We start from the raw sequence: 25172 nt of genomic DNA, 5'->3' as shown, positions 1-25172 counted from the left end.
ATATTCGATAAATAATTTCCTACGCAACGACATGGGCAAAACAATTTGAAAAGTTGAATCACAGCCAGGATTAACATCTAAATATTCACGATACAGAACGCCATCCCGCAAAGATGACAATTTCCAATGCGAACACAAGACTCTGACCATGTGAGAATGCAACAGCAACTCTTCAGAAGAAGGTTTAACACTGACAGATTCTTTCCACGATATTACAGTCCCAATGTCTGAGTCAGTCATCTGCAAATCACGCAACTATCCATTTGACAACGTATGTAACCAGTTCGGTGCAGGCGAAGGACGATCAACAGAGCTTGTAACGGAATGCACGCCAGCAATCACAGGAGCAACAGTTGCATGACAAGCAGGATCATTTTCATTACAGTTGAGACATTCTACACGGCTACACTTCCTTCTGTAACGTCGAGACAAACCATCCGCATTTCCGTGCTTCTTTCCTTCCCGATGTTCAACATCATAATCGAAGCTGCTGAGGTATGTTATCCAACGAGCAACAACACCGCTTGGGTCTTTGAAATTTATAAGCCAACGCAGTGAGGAATGGTCAGTTCGCAAAACAAATTTCCTCCCCCATAGATAGTGCCGAAAATGCTCTATAGCCCACCGAACAGCGTATAGCTCTCTGTACGTAGCACAATAATTCATCTGTTCTTTGTTCAATGCCTTACTGGCATATCCAATTACTTTCTCTTCACCATCTTGCAACTGAGACAGCACGGCTCCAGCAGCAAATCCGCTGCAATCAGTGTCCAATATAAACATGCCGCCATCCCGTCGAGGATATGATAAAATCGGAGTCGACGTAAGGACTCTTTTCAACTCATCAAATGCAATCTGACATTCGCCTGTCCATTTAAACTTCACGCCTTTTTTCATCAGGTCTGTCAATGGGCTGGCAATAGAGGCGAATGACGGAACAAATTTACGATAATATGTCGCCGTTCCTAAGAAACTTTGTAACTCTTTCAGTTTTGTAGGGATAGGCCAGTCTCATACCGCAGCAGTCTTTTTGTCATCACATTTTATGCCATCACCTGATATAACATGTCCCAAGTACTCAACTTGACGACGGAACAATTTACATTTCTTCGGCTTGAATTTCATCCCAGCTGAGCGTATTCGTGAAAAGACCTCCCGAAGGTTTGCCAATTCTTGATCAAAATCGTTACTGTCGACCATTACATCGTCAACAAATACAAGCGTAGTTTTCCGCAAAACATCTCGAAGAATATTTTCCATCAAGCGTTCGAAAAGGGCCGGAGAGTTAGACATTCCCATAGGCAGAACTTTAAACTGATAGTGATTTCGACCAGGCAAGGAGAATGCGGTTTTATATCGATCCGTCGCCTCTATTTCGACTTGAAAAAATCCACTATCCAAGTCCAGGCAGCTGAACCAAGATGCACCACCCAACGAATCCAGTATATCGTCAATCCTGGGGAGGCTGTATGCATCCTTCACAGTAACCGAGTTCAATTGGCGATAGTCCAACACAAGGCGATGCGAAACACCATCTTTTTTAGGAATTAATAGCAGTGGGGCATTATAAGGCGAATTCGATTCCTCGATCACATCTTGTTCCAACAATTTATCAATTTCTTTGTTCGCAGCGTCCCACTTTGCCCAGCCAAGTCTACGAGGGGGCACTTTAACCGGTTCCAATTCTCTATGCGGTGCTTGATGGCATCAGTTCTACCAAGCTTTCCACCTGGTACCGTAAATACATCTTGAAATTCACTCAACAGTTCTTCAACTCTTACTCTCTGATCGACAGTTAAATCCACAATATCATCCAGCATGGTCTTTAATGACTCTGGTAGCAAGGCAACATTTTCACTGTTCTGGAACTCTTCTACTGGTAGCGGCACTTCATTCACATTCGCCAACAATTCGTTCTCTTCAGTAATTGCAGAGACCTGTGTCAAACCAACATCATCTGGCCGCATCAAGCCAATTAGGCAGGAGTCAGGAATGGCAACATCCTCCTCAGACAAATTTGCCAACAACAATGGCACTTTTTCACAATCTGGGTTTACAATACCAGAATAAAGAAACACACCCCGAGCGCCAAATTCAGAAATAAAAGAGCCAACTGGGTCGATCACAGCCGTCACATTACAGTTATGATCAGTCCAAGGACAAGAGATATTGCCCCATATCAACTTCTCGCTCATTTTCGGTATCACATATGAATGCTGGGTTTTGATACGACAGCATACAATTTTCTGAGTAGGCTTAACAATAGGCACCATTCTGCCACAAACACTGATGCACTCTTCTCTAGCATACAATATCACATCAAAATCACGAAGAGCATCAAGTCCCAAAATACCCACAGGAGTACCAAGCTTAGCAACGTTAACCATCAACTCCTTACATACACCATCAATGCAAAGCTTCAACAACAATTTGCCAACAACATCAAGCTTATAAACCATTTGCAACTGTAAAGTCTCTCATAATCGGTTCCAACGCATCCACAGGATAACCCAAAATGCCAAATAGTTCGAGGCTAATAAATGTTTCGGGACTACCACTATCAATCAGAAATTGGAAAGAATAACCATCAATACCAATACTTGCATACCAGTTTACCTTTAAATCAAGGGCGCAAATCAATTCTTCCAGGCCGGGGGCGTACCAGTGCGGCGTGAACTGCTGGTCGCCGGTCGTTTCCCTAAAAAATCCTTCGAAGCTGCTGTTTTTTCAGTAGGATGATTATCTTGACCATCATCGTCTTGCCTCGGACCATTCTTCGGCCTTGTCCAGCAATCATTCTCCCAATGTCCAAGTTTTCCGCAATACTCACATACAGGCACATGACAGAGATTAGCAGAGTGACCATAAATCCCACAATGACTACAATTTCCATCAAATCGTCTTCTTTGACCAAAGTTATTGCGTTGACTAGGAGCGGAATAACTTAATCCCCCGATCTCTTTGAACGTACTCTTCATTTGTCTTATTTCGTTTTCTAAACTGGCTATCGTCTGTGACAAGTCGGACACTTCCGGTTTACCAATACGCTCGCAACCTCCACTGCACGTCCTGCTTGCTGTGATCTGGGCAACAGTTGGCTTACGCATCACGTAGGGCTTGGAAGTTTCAAGAATTTCCGACACCTCCAGTGCTCGGCCAACCAGGTCCCACAGTGATGCGTCTCTGCGTTCAATTGACAGAGCTACTGCGACTTTTTCGTCCCCAAAGCCGGTAGCAAATTGTTTTTTAATCAAGTTGTTGACATCAGTTTCGTCACGACCTGGGAAGGCCTTTCTCGCCAACTTTTGTAATGCCACAGCGAAATCACCAGGAGACTCTTGAACAGATTTTTCCCGACAATAAAATTCGCGAACGTAGTCTTTTTCATGGGCCGAGTTACCCAAGCGTTTCCTCAGGTGCTCTACCAGCTTGTCATAATCCCGGCGATCTTCCGCTTTCAGTTCTAAAGCCAACTTCTGAGCATGGCCTTCAAGACACACCTCCAAATGCAATGCGGCAACGCCTTCATCCCAATTATTCAGCTCACCAACAGCCTTGAAATGTTCCAAGTAATCCTCCAACGGTTCCTTTCCATCACCATTGAAGTGACGTGGCGGTGTCGACCCAATCTGATAGGTACCACCATTATTAGTTGACCAATTTGTTAAACCACTCCGATCAAAACTGAAACGAACTTGCCGAGGAGTGCTTGCCCAAGTAGACTTTCCGACGGTGCTAAACTCCGGTACTGTACAGTGTACAAGCAGCATCTACCTGTTGTTTTGGTAGTGAATTTTGTACAGCTTTAACGCCATCAGCCGGTTTCGGTGCAGATGAGCAAGATGAGCTGACTGACTCGTGATCTGACTCAGTAGCCTTCCTGTCAAAGTTTGTTTATTTCGAATATTCTGGGTCCTCAGAAGGTCCAGAATTAGCTGATTTTGATTACGAATGTCATCTTGGTTCTCACGCACAACGTGCACTTCCTGGCTTAAAGTAGCCACTTCGTGCTGCAGAAGAACTACTACCTTATGCAATTCGGTTGTTCTGATCACAGCTTCCCGTTGTGTATCCGCAACGTTCACCAAATCTCTTGATAAACTATTAAATACTTCGGCTCCGTCGATACAATCTCCGCCCTCCATCAGCGTATCCCTGTCGTACCGGTATCCAGAATTGGACAGCGTGCTCGCCATTGTAGCCGTTCCCTCGCTTATCTAACACTTTATAGCAGAAGAGGATGACTACTCCTTTCAGGTTCTTCCTGGATACAGACGGATCACCGATTGGAACAGATGTATTAATATATATAACCAACAAACGCACTGGTCAGTCAACACGCAACGAACTCCACTCTCTACCGGAAACCTATGCCTTTTTTCCCGCTGCATGCCCGAGTGGTCTTGCCGCGCCAGGGCCAAAGGTCGGGCGGCTACATAGGGTTACCGTACATACTCATTTAGGATCCTTTTTCAGGTTTATAAAAATGTCCTCCGTTGACACCTAAATGTCCTTCTTTTTGGCAATTCGCCTTCCTTTACAGCTTTTACTGCTAGGATAACAGACAGGTTCGACTCAAAATCGACAGAAATGACGTTAAATAGCTACTAAGGACGTTCCAGTGGTTAATTCGGGAGTCGATTGAGAGTGACGACCTTTTTCCAGTCAACACCACTGAATTTAAGTAAAAAGTAGGTAAATCGAGAGTTGAACAAAAGTGATGACCTTTTTCTTAGTCGACTCCACAGATTTTCCAGCAAAAATAGCAAAATCGACTGATTTCAGACTTGATCAACTAACTTTTCTGATTTGGTAAAAGTGTTCTCCTTTTCCATTCCAAAATATGGTAACCCTACGTAGTAATCAATTTCTTTCTATATTGATCTTTCCAAAACTTGCTACATTGATAATGCCAACAACACATATGAACTGAGCAAAGAACACTGATATAATATAGATAACTAACCTACGGATAGATACGCAACACCCGTCGTCATGCTTGCTTACCCAGAGTAAATCACTGCTCAGCAATCTGAACGCAACATAATTGCTATAATCCCATAGCTGATGTCCCGAGCGCTCAAATTAAGTAGAGTTGATCTTATTTGAAAGCTACTGTCGCGTTGATTCTGAAAATATACATTAAAATTTCATCAAAGCAATGAAACCACGCCGAAATAGTCTTCAACGTCTGAAAATCGGCATTGTTCCAAACAGTCGCATGCAGCGACGCAGCACAATGAACATAACAATGGCCCTTGCGTGTTTGCGATTGTTCAGAACAATGCCGATTTTCAGAATTTGAGGTGTATTGCGAGGGGGTTCGGTTGCCCTGATCAGATTTTAATACATAGTTTCGAAATCAATGCGACAGTAGTTTTGAAATCAGTGCCACAGTAGCTTCCAAATAAGATCAACTTTATTTAATTTGAGCGCTCGGGTCGTCACTCGTCACCTATGGGATTATCAATTATGTTGCGTTCAGGTTGCACCTTACAGTCGAAAAACCAAAATGAAACAGCCATGAAAAATTGTCCTTGAAGCCAGCTTTCATATGATAGGCTTACCATACGTCCTCTTTTAAGAGGATTTGTCCTCTTTTTTGACTTTTTTGAAAGTGTCCTCGGAGGACGCCCTTTTGTCCTCTTTTTTGAGATTTTGTCCTCTTTTTTGAGAATTTAGGTCAGATTTAGAGCAAATTGCGAGTGATATGCCGCAAATTAGCACAGAAGTGAAGCTCCGGCTGGTGTTTTTTTTTTAGTCATCAACCTGGCAATGTGGAGTGGAAAACGGTATGCGAAAGATATGACCTTTTTTTTTTTAGTCAACCGATCACAAAGTGGGATAAATTAACCTGTTTTTGAGAATTCTACTCCGGTTTTGCAAGTTGCAAATTTCTGAAAAAGTGTCCTCTTTTTAGATTTCCAAAATATGGTAAGCCTATCATATGATACCCTACTCGCTTGAATATTATAGGGTTTTGAACAATTCGCATTCGAATTTCTGTAACGCCTGACCGATTTCAGACCATCGATCAAGTTTCGCCTCAATTTAACCTTTCACCCTACGCCGCATGGCATTTAATACCACATGGGAATATAGAGCATTAGACTTGCTACTTAGAAAACAGTGTCAAATCCCAACTGTAATCCAACATCTGTTTACACGTTTTCGAATTTTACATTGATAAAACCTGAATGCTGCAGATCTGAAATGAGCAGAAAATCGTCAATTTTAAAAGTGACGTAACTTTTGACCCCGGAATTCAATTTTCCTCTAAACTTTCTTGTCTTCGGAACCAACTCATCTATACGTATGTATCAAATTTCAGAAGATTCAGGAATGTGATGGTTCCAACTTTTGTTGTCCACGTTTGTAATGACCCGAAGTGAATGAAGCCCGTAAGCCTATCCATAAATAACCGCCATCAATTACTCGGATTGTGTGGGTTTGTACTACAATGCATTCCTGTTTTTAATGCCCACCTTACCATTCAATCGGCTAACATACATTAGAACGGTAAAGAAGCAGAAAATGCACCAAATGTGCTAGTCGCTACATTGAGGCTAGGATTCAAGTACACTCCTATTTTGAGGGTTCCAGCCCTCTCATATCGATATACGTCGGCTATATCGGGTGGTAATTGTACGTAGACTCATACAACATGTTGTTTGTAAAGTATTGACACAATTATGGCATAATTTTACAACTTATGAAAAAATTGTTTTTTTTTAAAAGACCTTTTTTTAAAACACTGTTCAAAACATGTTTTAAGCAAAGTGTTTTAAAACATCGTTTGTTTTAAATACAACCCTATATACCAGGGGTCGCCAACTCAAAATGGGTCGCGGGCCACTTTTCAAAATTTCTAGAGGCCGCGGGCCGCATGACTTCAATATGGAAATTAACATAGCCAACGCAGCTTAACAACTACGTATGATAACTATATGTAAGTACAATGCTGTGCTATCTTACATGGGCGATGGGCATAGTCACCACAAAATGAATAATATCTTATTGAACAAACACAAATAGGCCTACAACAAAAAATATCATGCTCATCAATTTCATTATGTTTTGAACTATGAGCTGCGCACGATACCTGACAACACTCTGTAGCAACTAAAACAGGGGTGGGGATCCGTTTTATTATTCACAGCCGCATTTCGATTACTCATACATGTAGCCCGCGGCCGCATTATGGTGCATAGTGTTAATAAACAAACTGGGGCTAAATATCCACGTCAAACTCACCATGTCCATTGCTGGTATACACTCCAGACCAATCTATCTACGCATATCGGCTTATTATGGGCACCGAGATCGTGAATATAGTCATATTGTGAAGAGCGAAAAATGTTTCATCTTCATGAGTGAATTTCATCATTTAATATTAGTATAGTTTCACATATTACTATCAAATATTCATCCTTTCTCGGCCTATGTGATCAGATTCACCGGTAGCGTTTATGCAGGGGGTGTCTTCAAAAACATAAAAGGAGTTATTAATGCTGTGGTGCATCTTTGGGTAGGCCAATTCTCATTAGTCCCCTATGTTGCATGCAGTTATTTCTTGACCTCCCATTAGAATTGTCGTTATAGTGGAAATATATTGGATTGGCCCAAATGCAGGTCTACCAGAAAAAAAATAATTCGAGATGAGGAGAACACGATTAAAAATTGGTATTTCTTTATGGGGTACATCATTTTTCTCTACTGTTCGCATCTGTACTGTGGGACTCAGATTACAAAGGACGCTGCTGTATTAAAATCCAAAATCAACTCACATCGAAGCGCGCGTAGCGCGAAGAAAATTTCAAGAATAATTCAAACCTCACATTAATTAGGGAGTCAATTCGTAAATTCAATTTGCATAATATTGAAAGCCGCCAACACATCCTAATTGAAGTGAGTGTCGACGACCGCATAATTTTTTTCCTATTGCCGCAGATTGGCCGCCCCAGGATTGGAGAATCGATATTCGGGTTAGTTATAGACAATGTACGACGATAGCCTACTTGCTGGAAAACGATATCCACGTACAGCATGGTCTATTGGAGAGCCCGAAGTCGTTTATCAAGCCTCCCGGTCTTGGCAGTGGTGGGCCATTGCACGTCAAGGCAACATGCCCAAGCCCATTCATATCAGCAAATTATTCCTCCATATAATGATATTACCATGCCGAACCGAAGGAATAGTGATATTGGGCACAGTAGAATGGCTTACTTTGAACAACAACAACAATATATTTAAACTGAAATCAATTTCGGCATTTCGAAATGGTTTATTGAACGCTCTTCCAAATTTTCCCCAAATCAGGCCGCGGGCCGCAAAATATGACCTCACGGGCCGCATGCGGGCCGCGTGTTCGTGACCCCTGTTATATACACTGCACTGGAGATCTGTTTGTTATCCGGTCTGATAAAGATGAAGTATTTTGTATTATTCGGGTGCCGTCGTGCTTGGTAAGGGAAGTTGAACTTCTCTCCATCGTGTCATAGATAACAGTGAGATGCAGCTAACCCATCATATTGCTCTTGTTATGTAAATCGAAGAGAGTAGAACCATACTAGAAGTAGTTTATAACATGTTTTTAAATCACTCCTCTACATTTTTACGCAATATTTGATGAAAGTTGCAGTAACAGGTGACTATGAATAATGAATAATAGAGGAAAGTTGCAAAAAGTTGCACTATAGAATTTCTCCAAGCAGCTTAAAACATCATAGTAGGCCTACATAGATTATGAGCTGTAAAAAAACTTGCAAAAGTTACAAAAACTTGCACTAAATATGACTTATCATTATCATGTTGAAATATATCAAGAAGAAGTTTAATCAAGTACTAAGTATCAATATTTTTATAAAGTTTCTCGAGGCTTTCGAGGGTCGCACAAAACGGTGTTGCAGGCCGCATGCGGCCTGTGGGCCGTAGTTTGCCCGCCCATGGTCTTTATTCTTGATCCATATCCAAGAAATTATTCCCTAACTACCGATACAAGCAAGCGGAAATCACCATCCTGTCAGGACTAATGTAATGTATTATTTCCAATTTACATTGCGTTATCGCCATATGCGCAATATAAGGTAGGCTAATAGTCTCGGACTTTGTCGAATATACTGGTAAAATTATGTAAACTTCTCTTTTTAGACGACACTTGGCTACAAAACTGCAGAAGTAGACGTGAAAGTGTAAGAAACCTCTCTCTATATATAGTTGATGATCAGCACGGCTGCTACGAAAGTATCAAACATTCGAGTTAGAAATCCTATTCGACAGCTTGGATAGAAATGCAATCCCTTCGCTACGGACCAATAACTCATCCAGGGTCAAGTAAGGTACGGAGCGTAGCTAGTTTCCTCACCATCGAGTATTCTACGATTACTACGAATGAAATATTGGATACGAATATTTAAAGCGGCTTAATGTCGAAGCAGTGGCCGTGCACCAATTCAAATCTCAAAGAGATATGAATGTTCCATTCCTGCGGATAGAGTCGAATGTATCGACAGGAAACTACATCCGGGAAGCGATTGTAGACTTTGGTTTCAAAGTCCGAGTTCCCAGTGAAAATCTGCGAATAATAAGACATCACTGTAGTAGGTATATAGCTCAGATCGCAGCACCATATTATCGTCATGCTACAGCTATGTACGTAGAAGTGAAATGGTCCAAATATATACTGCTAATGACGAAGTGCGAAATCGGCAAGGTAGTAAGTGGGGATGGTGTGAACGTGAGGTAACGTTCGCGTTCTGTGTGTGAACCTCTGAAATTTAGAGGTTCACGTTCACAAACGAACCTTGGTAGGTCCTGCACTGTGAACCTTTTCATGTATTACAATTTTCACGTCATTATATCATATTTGGCTGAAATTCTTTGCATTTCAACTTCAGACCACACTATGCATGGCACTGGCAGCATTTAAAAAATCAACACTAAAGTAGAATGTACCTTGCCGATCTCAAAGTTTTTACATGCGTTGTTACAAAAGTTTGCTCGAAATATTCAGCTTTCCTTTTGTGAATATTTAGTGAATCTCTGCTGTGAGCTTGACCCACAATCATGCAAAATAAAGAACGAAATACACTACATGTATAACTAGTCAACGAATGATATGCTTCTTCAACCAATCAATGAAATTGATATAAATAACACATCGTCGTCTATGTAAAAAATTTAGCAGGCGTAGGGGATGCATCTTTATTTAATATGTCGATTGCATCACAAAAATCAAATCCATGCGATTGGGGTGTTGGCTACTGTATAACCTGTCTGTGGGGTAATATCGGTAGCTAGTATAGAAACCATTTTTACACTCTGCTCAATATATATGTAGGTAGGTATAGTCAGACGGCCAATACATTGTCAGGTCTGGCTCTAGACCGTTACGGTAAAGCTTTTATTCCGTTGCAAGTCCTCGTCGTAATTGTTGACAAAGGGACGGAAGATATTGATTTTATGTAATTAATATAGCATTTGATTGCTCCAGTTGATACATTTGGCGAAGTCAGCATGTACTTCAGCATTGCGGCATAATGTGACCTGAGTCGTCGCTAGGTATCGTGCACAATAATATATCATTTCACTGAAATGTAGGGTTGAAATGAGCAATATGACGTCACGTGACGTCATACGGTTCCCGTTCGCGTTCACACAGAACCTTTTAAAAAGGTTCGCGTTCACATGAACCTGAACCTTTCAGGGGTTCACACCATTCCTTGGAGTAAGGTACCAGACATGGAGTAATAGTAGGGTTACCCTCAATGTTCCCTCCAAGCTGGGCACGTGCGAAAATGCGCAGTGCTGACACGATCTCTTCGCACAAAAAATCCGAAGTGATGACCTTTTTTTTAGTCGTTACGCACTGTTGTACAGGGGTGTGCGCAGTGAGTTGGTGAGTGTGCGCGGACTCGTCAAAAATTATAGGGGACGTTGCCACAAGTCCTATTTTAAGAGGATTTGTCGTCTTTTAAATAAATTGAAAGTGTCCTCGGAGGACGCCTAAATGTATTCTTTTTTGGGAATTTGTCTTCGTTTCTGGACGAAGTACTGAAATACGACCAAAAACTCGACGCCGACGCAGCGAACGTCAGAGTTGCCAAGACAAACAACGAAAAATACGGCGCGACGGGTAATTCGGGAGTCGAGTCAGGGTGATGACCTTTTTTTCTTAATCAACCGTACCACTCGGTATTGTAAAAAAGCGGGTAATCCAGGAGGTGAGTCAGGGTGATGACCTTTTTTTCTTAATCAACCGTACCACTCGGTATTGTAAAAAAGCGGGTAATCCAGGAGGTGAGTCAGGGTGATGACCTTTTTTTCTTAATCAACCGTACCACTCGGTATTGTAAAAAAGCGGGTAATCCAGGAGGTGAGTCAGGGTGATGACCTTTTTTTCTTAATCAACCGTACCACTCGGTATTGTAAAAAAGCGGGTAATCCATGAGGTGAGTCAGGGTGATGACCTTTTTTAGTCCACACTGTACTGTCGGTCAAAAATATTTCAAAATCACCAGTTTTCTTTTCCGGTACCAAATATTTCAGAATTCTTGAAAAGTGTCCTCTTTTACGGTTCTCCAAATATGGTAACACTAGGTAATAGTGATTTGCAATCGTAATCGGCTGCAACGATTGCAGGATTCTGGAGTAATCGTAATCGCAATTACATTCGAAAAAAATCGAAATATTCGTAATCGATTATTTCGCTTATCGAATCGACTTTTTGTAAAAGACGGTTAATTTTTACTCGTACATTTTACAAATACTATGATATAAGCTGAAGATTCGTGAGCAAGGAATATGGTGAGATATTTTATCCGGTTATTGATAGCAGAAACGTTGGATTTCCCAACTCCACTGCTCAATGATAATTATTACTTCACAAGTATTAGATTTTCTCATCATTTCGTAGCGAATTATCCACACGTAATAAATATCTATTCGATGTAGTAGTATGATTGAAAAAAACTCTTCGATGCCGTATGTCAGGCTATCAATACACACAGGCAGCAGTACATTGCAGGAGGACGATTGTAATCACTATACTCTGCCTAGATTCAAATAGTAATGTAAATATTGATGTTTCGTTATGTTTACGCAGTTGCTGCTAGACGGGGAGAATGAAGCCTACACCGGCCAGAGATTTGAAATTTTCTACTCGTCAAATAAAACATGACGAGTTCACATCGAAGCATTGAAATCAACGGCTGCTGACATAAATCATTATCAAGCTGATCTTGCCGCTGTACGATCGGGAAGTTCGCAATATATGCATCAAGGGAATTGTAGGCAATAATCATACGTATGATTGTTCAGTTGACCTTCGTGAAGCATTAATCCTCATGGCAAATATATGTCGCTGTGTGTTATTTTCATTTGTCGCTACTTGAAAGGAGCACCAATCGTTATTTCGCAATTCTTTACCCAACATTTGAATCTGCCGATATAGCCATCCGCTTACCGTGACAGCGTGCGTTGTAGCTATAGAATGAAAATAGTTGGGGGCACACTAGACCAACAGCTTGGTAATGAGTTGTTCTAGTTCGAAGCTGCACATTAAAAACATTAGTTGCCGAACAAATAGAACACACGTGTAAAAGTATGGTGTTAGTTTCAAGAAAAGTCATTTTGCTGCTGTTTTTCACAAGCCGACAGTTCATATTTGCACAAGACAGATGACGGTTGCACCATATTTGAGCTGAATTTGAACTAAACCTGGAGGGGGCCCGCGAAGCCAAAATGGTTGAGAACCACTGGCATCGTGTCATTTTACTTCGTGACACTTACCATTTCAGAATCGCCTTTCATCACAAACTGAAAGTTATTCCGATCAATTCCGCATGATACTTTGAATTTGCTGACCCACTGATTGAGAACCTGCGGTCGCCCTTGCGTGATCAACCCAGCTACATTTTTCACCGTTCCGAAGTCTACCCCTATCCACTCGCCAATTGTATCTGTTTGTCAAGATATATTGTATTAATATGGCATGTCTGCAGTTCAAGTCAACAGGACAGACACAGACGAGGATGCGAGAAAGACATACGGGTGCGTGTGAATGAGTGCCGACCGAAAAGATTACATTGTACTGTAAGATCAATTTACAGTACGATTATGCATTGCGAAAATGGCCCGATAAGTCGATTACAAAGCAAAAATAGATATTTGAATGATGAGAAGGGGAGACCGGGGACAATTGTAACACTTTTTGGATTTTCCAACAATGCGTGTTGTTCTCATGGAAATTTCATTTCCAAAGTTTTATATAAAGAAGCTAACAACTCGATAGTTTATATAAAAACAAAAATGGAACTCAATCAACACTCAATCATGGAAATTTTGGGTCGCGAAAATCGCCGCTCAAATGTTACAATCGCCCCGTACCCAGGGGCAATTGTACCACCCATGCGGGGCAAATATAACAGTGTTATTTATAAGTAAAAGCAAACGAAATGAACAACGAAAACGCGACCACAACTTGTATTAATGCATTAAACTAAAGAAATAGAAGTTTGAACGCTTCAAGGTTACGCCCCATAGCATTTTGGCATTTGAATACAATATCACCCTTCGTGCCTTCTTCATGAGCTCAAGAACCACATTCATTCCATCATCTCCCTACACATATTAGGCATCTTCTACCAAGGTGCTGTTGTTCAACGTGCACAATGGGTTGGACATTGGATCACCTGCGAAGGTGCGAAACCGACGTGGCTAAAATATTTAAATAGTGTAGCAAAACGAGGACAAAACATTTTGTGGAGTCAAAGCTAATGGCATTCTCCTGTCTGTACAAAATTAAAATAAATTCTTCACAACAAATGACAAAATGTAATTGGGTCATGCCCAAAGTCAGGGGATGAGGATTCAGTCATGGACAAGTTCTTAAGTGACCATTGAAGGTTGACACACCAAAAGTCGATCAACATGAGAAAGGGTAGTAGAATCACGGAAATAACCGAACCGTAAGATTCACATCACCTCTGCTGTATGGCCGTTCCGACAGATAATCATGTTAGAATTGGTATGGCAAGGTATTATCTGTTCTGGTATTGAACTTCTGGCTGTTTCAAGATTCTTCTGCAGTAGATAAATGGTAATACCATCATATGAACAAAGATATTCAGCATTGAAAAGATATTGTAACGGGGCAAAAGTAACAGAGTGTTACGTTTGCCCCTGACACGCTCGACCATGATTAATGTCTCAGTATGGTACCTTTCCGGCGATGCAAGTCCTAATTTTCCTATCATCACGGTAGACTGTGGTAACATTGTTCCAGCTACATATATTACGTTGTAACCACTTGAGGTATTATTCGTCTGAACAAATTATTCCAGATCAGAAAATATTTACTCAAGTGTGAAAAATTCCGTTTTTTTCAAATAATTTCAGAGTGTCGCGTCGTATCTCAACGTAACTTCAGACATGTTAGGAGAGATAACTACCACATGAGCACACAAAATATCAAGGCGATTTATCCACCCTACTAGCGGTGAGGTCGATTGTTACATTTGCCCCTAGTTACATTTGTCCCCGGTCTCCCCAACTACATAAATGGATGAGAATCATATACTTATAGCTGATTCTGTTGCATAGCATATAGGCCTACTAAATGCTGTGCGATATGAGCTTTGGTTACCGCACGGACGATTTTATTCAATCATATAAATGTAATATATTGTTACCATGGAATCAAAATCGGTGGGGTATTACAAAAAACTGTGGCTTGCTATGATTTTACCAATATACGGCCTCTGATTTCAGGCCGTGTTGGTAGAACCTTTGTCGGGTCTCACACTACTTCTTCATTCGGTATCGCACATTCGGCAGTTTCAAACCTATGGACGCGAACGCAAGTATGGGCTGTGCGCATAAAAGTCAGTGTTGGGATCAAGTCACTACCCTCGAGTCACGAGTCATCTCGAGTCATTGCACATTTTGACTCGAGTCAAGTCAAGTCAATCGATTTTCAAAGGTGAATCGAGTCAAGTCAAGTCAAGTCAAGTCACGAGTGAAGTCACGATTCAAGTCAAATTGAATTTTCAAAGTATGAGTGATGATGCAAAGTCATTACATTTTGCTAACTGGGTGAAGGCCGGATTAATTGGCCATTTATCTTGAATCAAATAACGAATATAAAGTTGAATATACATGCAAAAAGGTGCTGTATCGCTCGCGCATACGTAAAACTGCTAAAAAATACATAAGTAACTATAGCTATATGCTACAGTCTGATTTCATCAGCCAATGTAGAGGATCGAATACGAAGCCTCGAGACGTTGACCAAATTGATGTGGTACAATAGACACTACCGATCTACACATCCGGGAGAATATAAAGGCACAAACTATATTCGTTCGATTTAAATCATACAAGAGTGTTGGTAAAGGTGAGCACTGCGCAATAAGCACTGATCCGTCTAAGAAACAAAGATACGTTGCTATTAGATTAATCGACTGCTACTACGACTACGACAAAGTAAGCTGTGATCGTTTCGTTGGCAGTCAATTTATTTGCGATGTGACAAAGGGGATCAGTGAAACGTACAATCAGTGAATGACTGGTTGGTCTCACAAGTGACACCGGCGTATCGAGAATAACCCGAACGTACATAAGATAGGGTGATGTAATCGACACCGTTTACTTATAATGACTTGAAATTGACTCGTGAATTTTGCTCCGAGTCACATTTCAGTCAATCCACATTTCTGAAGCGCCGAGTCAAGTCAAGTCAAGTCATTTTTGCAAAGTGACTCGAGTCAAGTCAAGTCATGTCATACGAAAAAGGTGACTCGAGACTGACTCGAGTCAAGTCATGACTCGAGTCATCCCAACACTGATAAACAATAACATCGAATATATTCATTACTCACTCGTCTTCGATGACCACGAGCCCGTGCTTCCTTCTGACACCCTATTATCCAGACGCGCTCGGTACTGCTCGTGTCTAGCACCCCAGTATGTCGATGAAATTATCGCAGAGTCAGGAAGTAATCCGGACTTCATTCCCATATAGCAAACTGCAATAATGTATAGTCATATCGTCGTGAAACACTGTGTAAGAATCGGTCGGACTCACGTTCAAACGTCCTCATCATACTTTGCAAACCTTTGAAAATAAAAGAAGGTATTTTTCATGCTCTGTTAGACTAGGGTTGCTGTGGATGTTCCTATTCGTGGGGTATCAACAACCATAAATCATCGCACCACGATGATATAATTATCGATTTTTCGTGGGCATAGGTCATTTTCATTCTATTATGTTGTAGAGGACAACGTTCATACGTAGGCCTATCGGACGACCACGGAGGGCCTAGATCAGGGGTGGGGAAATATTTTTCTCCGTGGGCCAAATGAGGAGCTGAAAATTTGTTGGCGGGCCGAGTCCGAAATTTTGGCTGTATTCTACAGCGTATCAATTCTATTTCGAAATTAAAAGCAGTGAATTACACAAAATGGCGCTCATTGAATGTGCTGATACTAGGGAATGAGGAAGTGACGGTTTATTACCAGAATATAATATTTATTTGCCGTCATATTTCGAAACAATGTTCAACATTTTGAACTATCCTTGAAGCCCTATCCGCCTTTTTCTATCAATACATTAAAACGTATTTGGGAAACTATGAAGCTTGCTGTCTTTTTCGTTGGCTTCCGTGCAGTGGGCAGCTTGGCGAAATGGCCTTGTTGTTGAGCTAGCAGTTTTTCAAAAATTCTTTGTGTTTTTGTCATGGAACCGACTTAATTTATACACCGTAAACACGGCGATCTGCTCGGCACTAACTACTAAAGAGGCGGGCTGTCCCCAGACTTCTGTAAACAAATATTTAGTCCTCTGAAGCTTCTTTGAATCAAAACTTTCGGCTTCCTTTTTTGACATGCCCGTCCATCGTTTATGGCTGATGATGACTCATAGAAATCACGGTAAATGATTGACTTGTTTTACGAATTAGGGGTTTGGAAACGTATCACATAACAATTTGGAACACAGATCGTGTCTTGCGCAATGTGACAAATGGCGGCAGAGAAGGTTTGGTGACTTCTTGTGACTTCAATTGTCACGGCATTAATTTGCTACATTGACTTTATTTTGAATCTGGATTACGCGTGAGGTACATAATAGGCTGCGTAATCGCGGCATGATATTAGACGAATTTCTGGTTCAGTTTATATATATCAGTGGTCGGGAACCTATGGCTCGCGAGCCAAATATGGCTCTTTAGGGGATAAGATATGGCTCTTGGACAAATATTTATTTTTGTACTGAATTGGACAATGTTGCAGCGACTTGTTATCGAACTCTTTTCAAAATCCTCAAATTCAAGTGTCGCGCCGGCGACCAATATCACCCGCGCATTCGATGTAGCCTACCCGACTCGAAATCTCGGATTGCGCGATACGTTGATTGATCAAAGAGAATAGCAGACATGGCGACACCAATATGACAACGCAGTTTTCAAATACACATTGTCTTCCTGATCTACGGCGCGAAATGAACTGCCGTGGACGTGACATTCACAATTACAAACTCGATTTACAAACAACGCTATAGCTATCCACGTTCTTGATTGGCAAGTAGCTCTACCGGCGATAAAAATAGGCGTGTAGCCCAACGTTATATGTTACGGCAGGGCCGGCCAACCCGTGGCCCGCGGGCCACATGTGGCCCGCGAGACAGTTTTGAGTGGCCCGCGAGGTAATTTCCGAAATTAGTACTATTATCAAAAATGGATTGCACAGATTGTGAACTTGCAACGCCAACCAAAAATTTGATGAGTCTGGCCGCAACTCTTGAGATTTGATGAATAAAATATCAGTTCCGACGCATTAGCAGATCCATGAGCCATTCACATTATGGTAGATCTTCGTACACTACAATAAAACAGAATACTTTGCGATAGATATATCATAAGTAAAAATCTAATTCACGCTTTGCGCAACATGTTGTCACACGATTTCTTGTTTTTAATATTATTACCCTTTTGTGAAAATGGTAGAATACCTAATGTATCAGATGGAGTGTAACTATATTCGCGGTTACGAGACAAAGTGTCATTCAACATATGCGACCTTGCGTTTGCGCTTGCAGAAAGACCGTCGACTATGAAACCTAGGCCCAAAATGATTGACGCATGTTCAAAGCTTCCGATATCGATATGTCCAGGCGCCGAATATTCAATTCCTTGCAAACGGAGCCCAGCGATATACAGCAGGCCCGCAATATAGTAAAATGACAATATTATTGACCTATGAACTTCGAAAAATTTTCGCGCTTCGCGCGGCTGGTGGCCCGCGCAATAGTTTGTCAATCAAATGTGGCCCTTTGGCTAAAAAGGTTGGCCACCCCTGTGTTACGGCATAATACTTTGAGAATTGAGAAATCGATCAGTATTTAAATTTTCGGAATCAGTGCCACAGTTACATTGGATTAATATCAGTTATAATAAATTCTAAGCTATTTACGATGAATTGCGTTATCAATGGTGGGCTTTATCCGCGTGTGCCTGACCTATCGTTTCGTGCTTTATTTTCGATTAAGAAAATGCAAATTGTGGGAATTTGGGAGAAAAATGTTCAAAATCTAGTCATTGATGAACATCAATAGAAAATACCAATAATAATTAAAGGTTTCAAAATCTTCGTTAACAGATTAGATTGGGTAGGCCTATATATAGATTGCTGTAGTGACCATGTTTGGCTCCACCTACGCATGTGATCATGGGTTCTCGCATTTAAAAGGAGCATCACGGCGAACCTACGTTCTCGTAACTCAAGTTTCGCATGCTCAAGTAAGGCAACCAACATGATAAGTTCGAGTTTTTACAGAAAAAAGTGGCGCACACGACGAATCCCGGGTAGAGAGTTCGAATTAATACTACCATGACGTCAGAAATTTTCAATTGTGACGTAATATATGATTGACATATATGGCTCTTTGGGAGGTAAAATTGAAAAAAATAAGGCTCTTCGGACAAAAAGATTACCGACCACTGATATATATCATATGGTTTTGCTCCACGCAGCATCATTACGAAGTAGGTTTTATGTTTTGAATTTCAAGCAACCTTTTGCGGCCACAATCGGCCCGCGGGCCGCACTTTGCCCAGGCCTGGCCTAGATGAATTGCACGACACAGGAAGAGAGTCTGCAGTCGACCTCATTCGACCTTGCACCCGCTACCCATTGACGGTACAACGGTGACGCTATGTTGGGCGGCATTTATGCGATTTTATTGTTGTTTCACTCCGCAGTTCCCACCGTCACTCTCTGACTTTGAATTGTAGTAGAATCCCGTTGACTTCTATTCATACTGCAGAAAGTAGCACGTGGAATGTACTTTTACGCCAATATAGTCCCGACATGTATCAAAGTTATTGAATTTGTTGCCGCTAAAAATTCCATGCTAATTAATTACAGATGGCAAAGCCTTAGTAACTATGCAGTGAATAAAACTCACTAATCATCCCTTGAGGGATTTCGCTTATGAATTTACGCAATTTTAACCAAGGCTCGTGATTCTGTTCACTTTACCAGCTATACGTTAACGTCGACTCCGACTCCAGACCAACTCCGACTCTGCTTCGGATTCCTGTAACGTTAAACACACCGACTCCTATAGTATTTTCTTCACATAACAGGGAATCTAACTCTAAACTGTAAATCGACTGAGAAAATTATGCATTGATTACATCTGCAAAATTTTGTGACAGTATATCGCGCGAAGCGCACTAAAGAAAATTTCTAAATCGACTAATTAAAACAAATAAAAATTCCTGATGTCAAATTGATTTGGAATTAATTTTGAGTGCACTTCGAGCTTGGGCGACTATAATTTGGGGTCAGGAGTATGGCAGGGACGCCCTGGTGGTACGACCGTATGTAGGTCTATATATGCATAAAACTTTTAACATCCCTAAACATAAAGCGTTTACCGACCTTCTTGAACTCTGCTTGAGATCATTTCTTCAACTGGCTGGTAATTTGGCTGTTTTGACGGCCCAGTTGGCCCAGGGCTACCAGTGTCACCCTTATCACCTTTTTGTCCGATTGGACCGGTTTTGCCTGGTGGCCCTTGGTGGATCGCATGTTTTGGCGTATTCGGACATATTGCATTATATACACTCTCCAATTTCATACAGTTACTTTGATCAAGTGCTCTGGACTGGGTGATGACCAGCAGGGTTATAATAACTGTATGAATGTAAGTTATCATGACTGCGTACTTGAGTCTCTGTTGAAAACACAATTCATATCATTATAGTAGGGTAGGGTAGCTTAGAAGGACAATTTTTCATTGTTATGAAGATTGGCATTGGGGCGCAACAATGCTGCCTGATGGCTCTTATTCTCTCGTTTCGCCATACAGCATTGTTGCGTCCCAATCCCAATCTCCATAACAATGAAAAATTCGAGGCTGATTGTGGGAGTTACAGGGCAACGAGCAAAATAAAATTAATATTTTCGTAATCAGTGCAGAGTCAGCTTTCGATTGATATCCGTTTTACCAAATTTAATGCTCGGCAAGCGGGTCAAAAATGACCGTCAAATTGCCTGTAGCCAAATGGAAATTGTGACGTGATACAATTTCACTGAGGCGTGAGATTTGCCTGCGTCGACACCAGTGATGAGCATCGGAGCGGAGTTTTGCCGATTTTGTGACAGTCGGAGCGGAGTCGGAGTTTACTACAGATATTTTTCCGGATAATTTCGGAGTATTTTAAATTTTGTCTCCGATATCTTTGGATAGCTCTGACCAGAATACACTATTGATTATGATTACAAACCAAAACACAGACAGTTGACACCTTGTCAAGTTGTAATATGACGGGTAACATGCAAAAATGATTGCCAAGTGCATAAAAATCAGTCATATGCACTTCAATTGAGGACTGGAGAGTAAACAATACTATGAGGCCAACCATATTATGACATGTACCATGTGTGCCATGTACCATGCTTGCCACTGCATGTTTTGGATACTTGACGAGATTCATCGGAGTATCTCGGAGTATGGGATTGAGCTCTTCGGAGTCGGAGGGAGTTTTCCTCAGACACTAAAGTTGTCGGAGGGATTCGGAGTCTCGAAAAGCACTATCCGCTCATCACTGGTCGACACCATATAGGACACTATGATATCACCATTCTTCGCTATAAGATGGCTTTGACATTATACCAATAGCGTAGTCGTAAATCACGATAAGCCGATAAGACTGAATTCATCTTACCCTGACACAATATTAATGAATGAATGACTAATGAGCAAGTTGCAGGCAATACGATAGATCTGCCTTACGCCCGCGACTAACAGAGCATCTCGAAGCGGTCTTGACACTAGCACGCCGACGACCTATCAGCGTTCAGTCGCAGCAAAACGAGGCCAGATATCGAGTGCGTGGCCTACTACATAGTACATAATATACGTTATACATCATGCTGTAAACTAGGCTTACTATATTTTGGAAATCCAAAAAGAGGACACTTTTTCAGAAATTTGAGACTTGCAAAACCGGAGAAGAATTCTCAAAAACCGGTGAATTTTTCTCACTTTATGATCGGTTGACTAAAAAAAAAAGTCAACTTATCGCTCAGAGCTCAAAATAGCGTTTTTCTCTCCACATTGCCAGGTGGATGACTAAAAAATAAAGGTCAACTTTTCGCTCAGAGCTAAAATCACCGTTTTTCACTCCGAAATACCCGCCGGAGCGTCACTTCTGTGCTAATTTACGGCATATCACTCGCAATTTGCTCTAAATCTGACCTAGATTTTCAAAAAAGAGGACAAAATCTCAAAAAGAGGACAAACGGGCGTCCTCCGAGGACACTTTCAAAAAGTCAAAAATCAAAAAAGAGGACAAATCCTCTTAAAAGAGGATGTATGGTAACCCTACTGTAAACGAAACAGATATTTGATAGAGTTGTATAAGTTAAAGAAGTTTTCCTTTAAACGAGGTGTACCACTCGTGCTGGGAAAACACACGATACATTGATGTAGTGTATTTCCACCTTTGCTAAGAAATAATCAGATGTCAACTATTAGGTGACGACAGCAAAATCTTGCAGCGCACGGCGTCTATCATGTTCGGAAGTGGCCTGCTACCCAGCCATTTTGCGTTGGCGAACCCTGCGACCTCTAACCTTAATCCACATGCAAAAGTGTCGCATGCTAGATTGCTAGTGCTTCGCATGCTCATATGTTCATGGATCGTATCTTATACAAGGTCAGTACTCAGTCAACTTATATCCGTGAAGAATTTCGACCCTTTTGTCTCCTTCTTTCATGTTGCAGGCAGTTCCGTCAGTTGTTCAACATTGTCTGGAGAATCACCATTTCGATCGCCTTTCTCCACCACGTTAACGAGTCGCTAATGATGCACAGCACGCAGACAGCATTATTCTGATTTGTAACTGCTGGTAATTACCGATTTTCATTTTCGCTCGTGGGCGCCGCCATCTTGGTCTATGGTTGGTGTTTGGTAAATCGTGCGATGGATTAGGTTCGAAGTCAGCTCATCGAAAAATGTTGAAATCGATATTCAGAGGGTATTTCCAATCGATGATGAATGCCGTGTTTTAATTGTTTTATCTAGGAATATTACAATGCGTGACCAAGGGGAAGTGTCGATGTTTAGATTTCCCGCCATATGTTTTGCATATGCATTAAAAGTTTTAGCATTTCTCATTACACAATTTTTCGACTTAATCTGTAGAGCCGACATCACAATCAACTTGTAGTACGTTATGATTTCCCAAATATACAGACATATAATATAAATTATTCTAATCTGTGACTGCTGGGAATTTCGAGGGAAATGAGTTTAAATCGATTTTACATGCAATTTACAGTTGTTGGCGTATATCGTGCCTAAGTATTTCTTGGAATATTACAAAGCGTCATCCGAATTAACACGTTTATAATATATTTCAATAAATTTGAATCAGCCATTATGTTGGATCGATCGTTATGTACCGGATTCAGGCTGCTTGAAAAAACATGAGATCAAATCAATGCAAAATTCAAATATAAGGGCGCACTGAATTTCTGGAATTGTACACTCGTCACTATGAATTCATCACGAATCCACACTATAGAGCCATTAAGTATGTAGAGTAGGGTTAATATATTTTGTATCTCAAATTCCAGGCACTCTTTAGCGCCAACTATAGCGGGTTATACGATGAGATACATTGTCTATCAATATGACGACACACTAAACTTTGCCTAACGACTGTATGTACAGGAGTGGAACATAGGTCCTGAATTGGGCCATCTCGAATGTGAGCTTTGGTGATTGCTAGGGTCGGCAACAGATTTCTTCGCGGGCCGGATAAAATCGCCGTGTGTTTGGCTGTCCTCCTAAACTGTTAGGTCGGCGCAGTTATGTGGTTGCTCAAAATTTGATAAGCTGATTACTAAAATGGTCAGCTTGCCCAAACCTACCTGCTCGCTGTCTATTTTGTTAGCTGATTTTGCGATCCCAAGAATAAACGCAAACGGCCCCCGGGTTTAGAACCACTGCCTTTGACTTAAGCATCCTAACGGCCTCAACCGATTCTAGGAAGACACCGTTCTCTTATAATTGCGACTATAATTAGACTTATTTCAGTATATGATGGTCAGTTTCATTTATTTTTGGTTGCATTTTTGCGAGGGTGGTGGTCCCCATGTTGAAATTAACATATGTTACATTAAATCGCCCGCAGCTCAAATAAAAATTTCAAGTAGCATAAATCTGCTTAAAAATAATATTTTTTTTGTTGATTCACGAAACAGACTACTTCAAGCATTCAAAATTCTAGACCTTCAAGCGTATTTTAGAATTTCCTCCCGGACGCGGTCGGAGCAGTGAAATTCCGGACATGTCCAGAAAAATCCGGACGATTGGCAACCCTAATGTAGAGTAGTAGCAGTAGTAGTAGTAGAAGTACATGTAATCTATGATCGTAAAGTTGCGAAAGCCGATCTTCTTTCCACAGAAGGAAGGCCTCTAGAAACTTGGAATATTTCATTGATGTTGTGTGTTGTTGTTTTTCGTTTTTTTTTAATCGAATATGTATTCGTTTACGTTTGTTTTGTGCCGTTACTATCGTACCATACTTTTAAATAGACGTTTGTTTTGAAATTATGATGTCCCACGAACTAAATATATCCTCAATTTCGAATTTGATTCAGCATATTATTGACGTTTGCTATACTGATGAGCAGGACCGTGACTGCCGCACTCCAAACCATCCAAATGGGGGGGGGGGGGGGACAAGTTCGGACGGGGACCCAACATTAAATTAAATTAAAAAGCATTTTAAAAAATTATGCTTATCTTTTAAATTTTTTTCGCGCTGTGCGCTATTTAATGGTGTCAAATATCTTGTTTATTGGGTGCGCTTCCCCCAAGAAAAAAATGCGCATGATTTATAGAAATGGGCATTTCGACGTCGGTCGTTAGGACTCGTTAACGCGTCACGACGCCTTAAGACATATGAAATTTTAGTCCATGTAACATGCAACTCCGAGAAGTGTGCCAGAACGATCGGCAGCGAGAAAACCTTGGCCGAAAAGGACTGCCCTTATGCTGACCGAAAACTTCGATATTGCATATATGGTTAATTGTCCATAGGCCCCCAAATGGATGACGCCTAATGTTCCTGTCCTGGCAATCTGAACCCCACAAGACAAATGTCATCCCACAGAGATAGATGATTTGCCAGTGTAGAAATACCAATTTGAAATCGTGTGCGTCTGCTAGTTTAGTATGTTTGGGCGATTTTAATATCTTTTGACATTTAGAAGACAGGAGGTCACGAAATAACATCATGTAACGAAGTCATTATACCAACGGGTCCGCCCGGATATGTTTAATTATAATTTACGGGCACTACAAAACATTTTAATCGAAATGGTTCTCGTACGTAGGAACTTAGGAAGGTATGCACGTATAGGAATGAAGGATTTAAAATCACGATATACTTTGCACTTAGGTTCTGTTTCCGTATACCACCCTTTGGGCGTGAAGCGGTGTGTTGAACAGCCTAGAAGTGAGCCCTGTTGAAAGAAGGCCGACACGGAATCATAATAATGAATCTCGGTCTGGTGTAAATGAGCATTTTAATCGAAAAACGCCATGAATACCACAGACAACAACAGCATGTGATTCGTTATGGCACGCCCGTCA

General features: G+C 41.1%; 2 protein-coding genes across 2 annotated transcripts in view; both read right to left on the bottom strand.

The window, feature by feature from the left end:
* Positions 1 to 25172, bottom strand: part of LOC145457575 (transient receptor potential cation channel subfamily V member 6-like) — a 343103-nt gene that overhangs the window by 267478 nt on the left and 50453 nt on the right. The gene's annotated exons all lie outside the window — the stretch shown is intronic.
* LOC145457702 (retinoschisin-like) lies at positions 9396 to 20241 on the bottom strand. Its single transcript, XM_080335979.1, has 5 exons — positions 19942 to 20241; positions 16085 to 16114; positions 15879 to 16025; positions 12790 to 12959; positions 9396 to 9574 (listed from the first exon to the last, which is right to left on the bottom strand). Exons 1-5 carry the CDS (start codon positions 20216 to 20218, stop codon positions 9413 to 9415), a joined length of 786 nt encoding a protein of 261 aa, XP_080192105.1. The 5' UTR covers positions 20219 to 20241; the 3' UTR covers positions 9396 to 9412.

The sequence above is a fragment of the Botryllus schlosseri genome, chromosome 2 (assembly GCF_051294905.1).
Source record: "Botryllus schlosseri isolate E-star chromosome 2, Bs_hap1, whole genome shotgun sequence".
Classification (NCBI taxonomy): Eukaryota; Metazoa; Chordata; class Ascidiacea; order Stolidobranchia; family Styelidae; genus Botryllus; species Botryllus schlosseri.
The sequence above is the reverse complement of the archived record's forward strand: the minus strand, read 5'-3'. Positions and strand labels throughout refer to the sequence as shown.

What these genes read in the sequence shown, in the direction of transcription:
- LOC145457702 (XM_080335979.1), bottom strand. Translation starts at nt 20,218, where the DNA reads ATGATAACTTACATTCATACAGTTATTATAACCCTGCTGGTCATCACC. An exon ending in CTCAAGCAGAGTTCAAGAAG is followed by an intron (nt 16,115 to 19,941) that starts GTCGGTAAACGC and finishes TTATTTTCAAAG; the next exon opens with GTTTGCAAAGTATGATGAGG. An exon ending in TATGATGAGGACGTTTGAAC is followed by an intron (nt 16,026 to 16,084) that starts GTGAGTCCGACC and finishes ACATTATTGCAG; the next exon opens with TTTGCTATATGGGAATGAAG.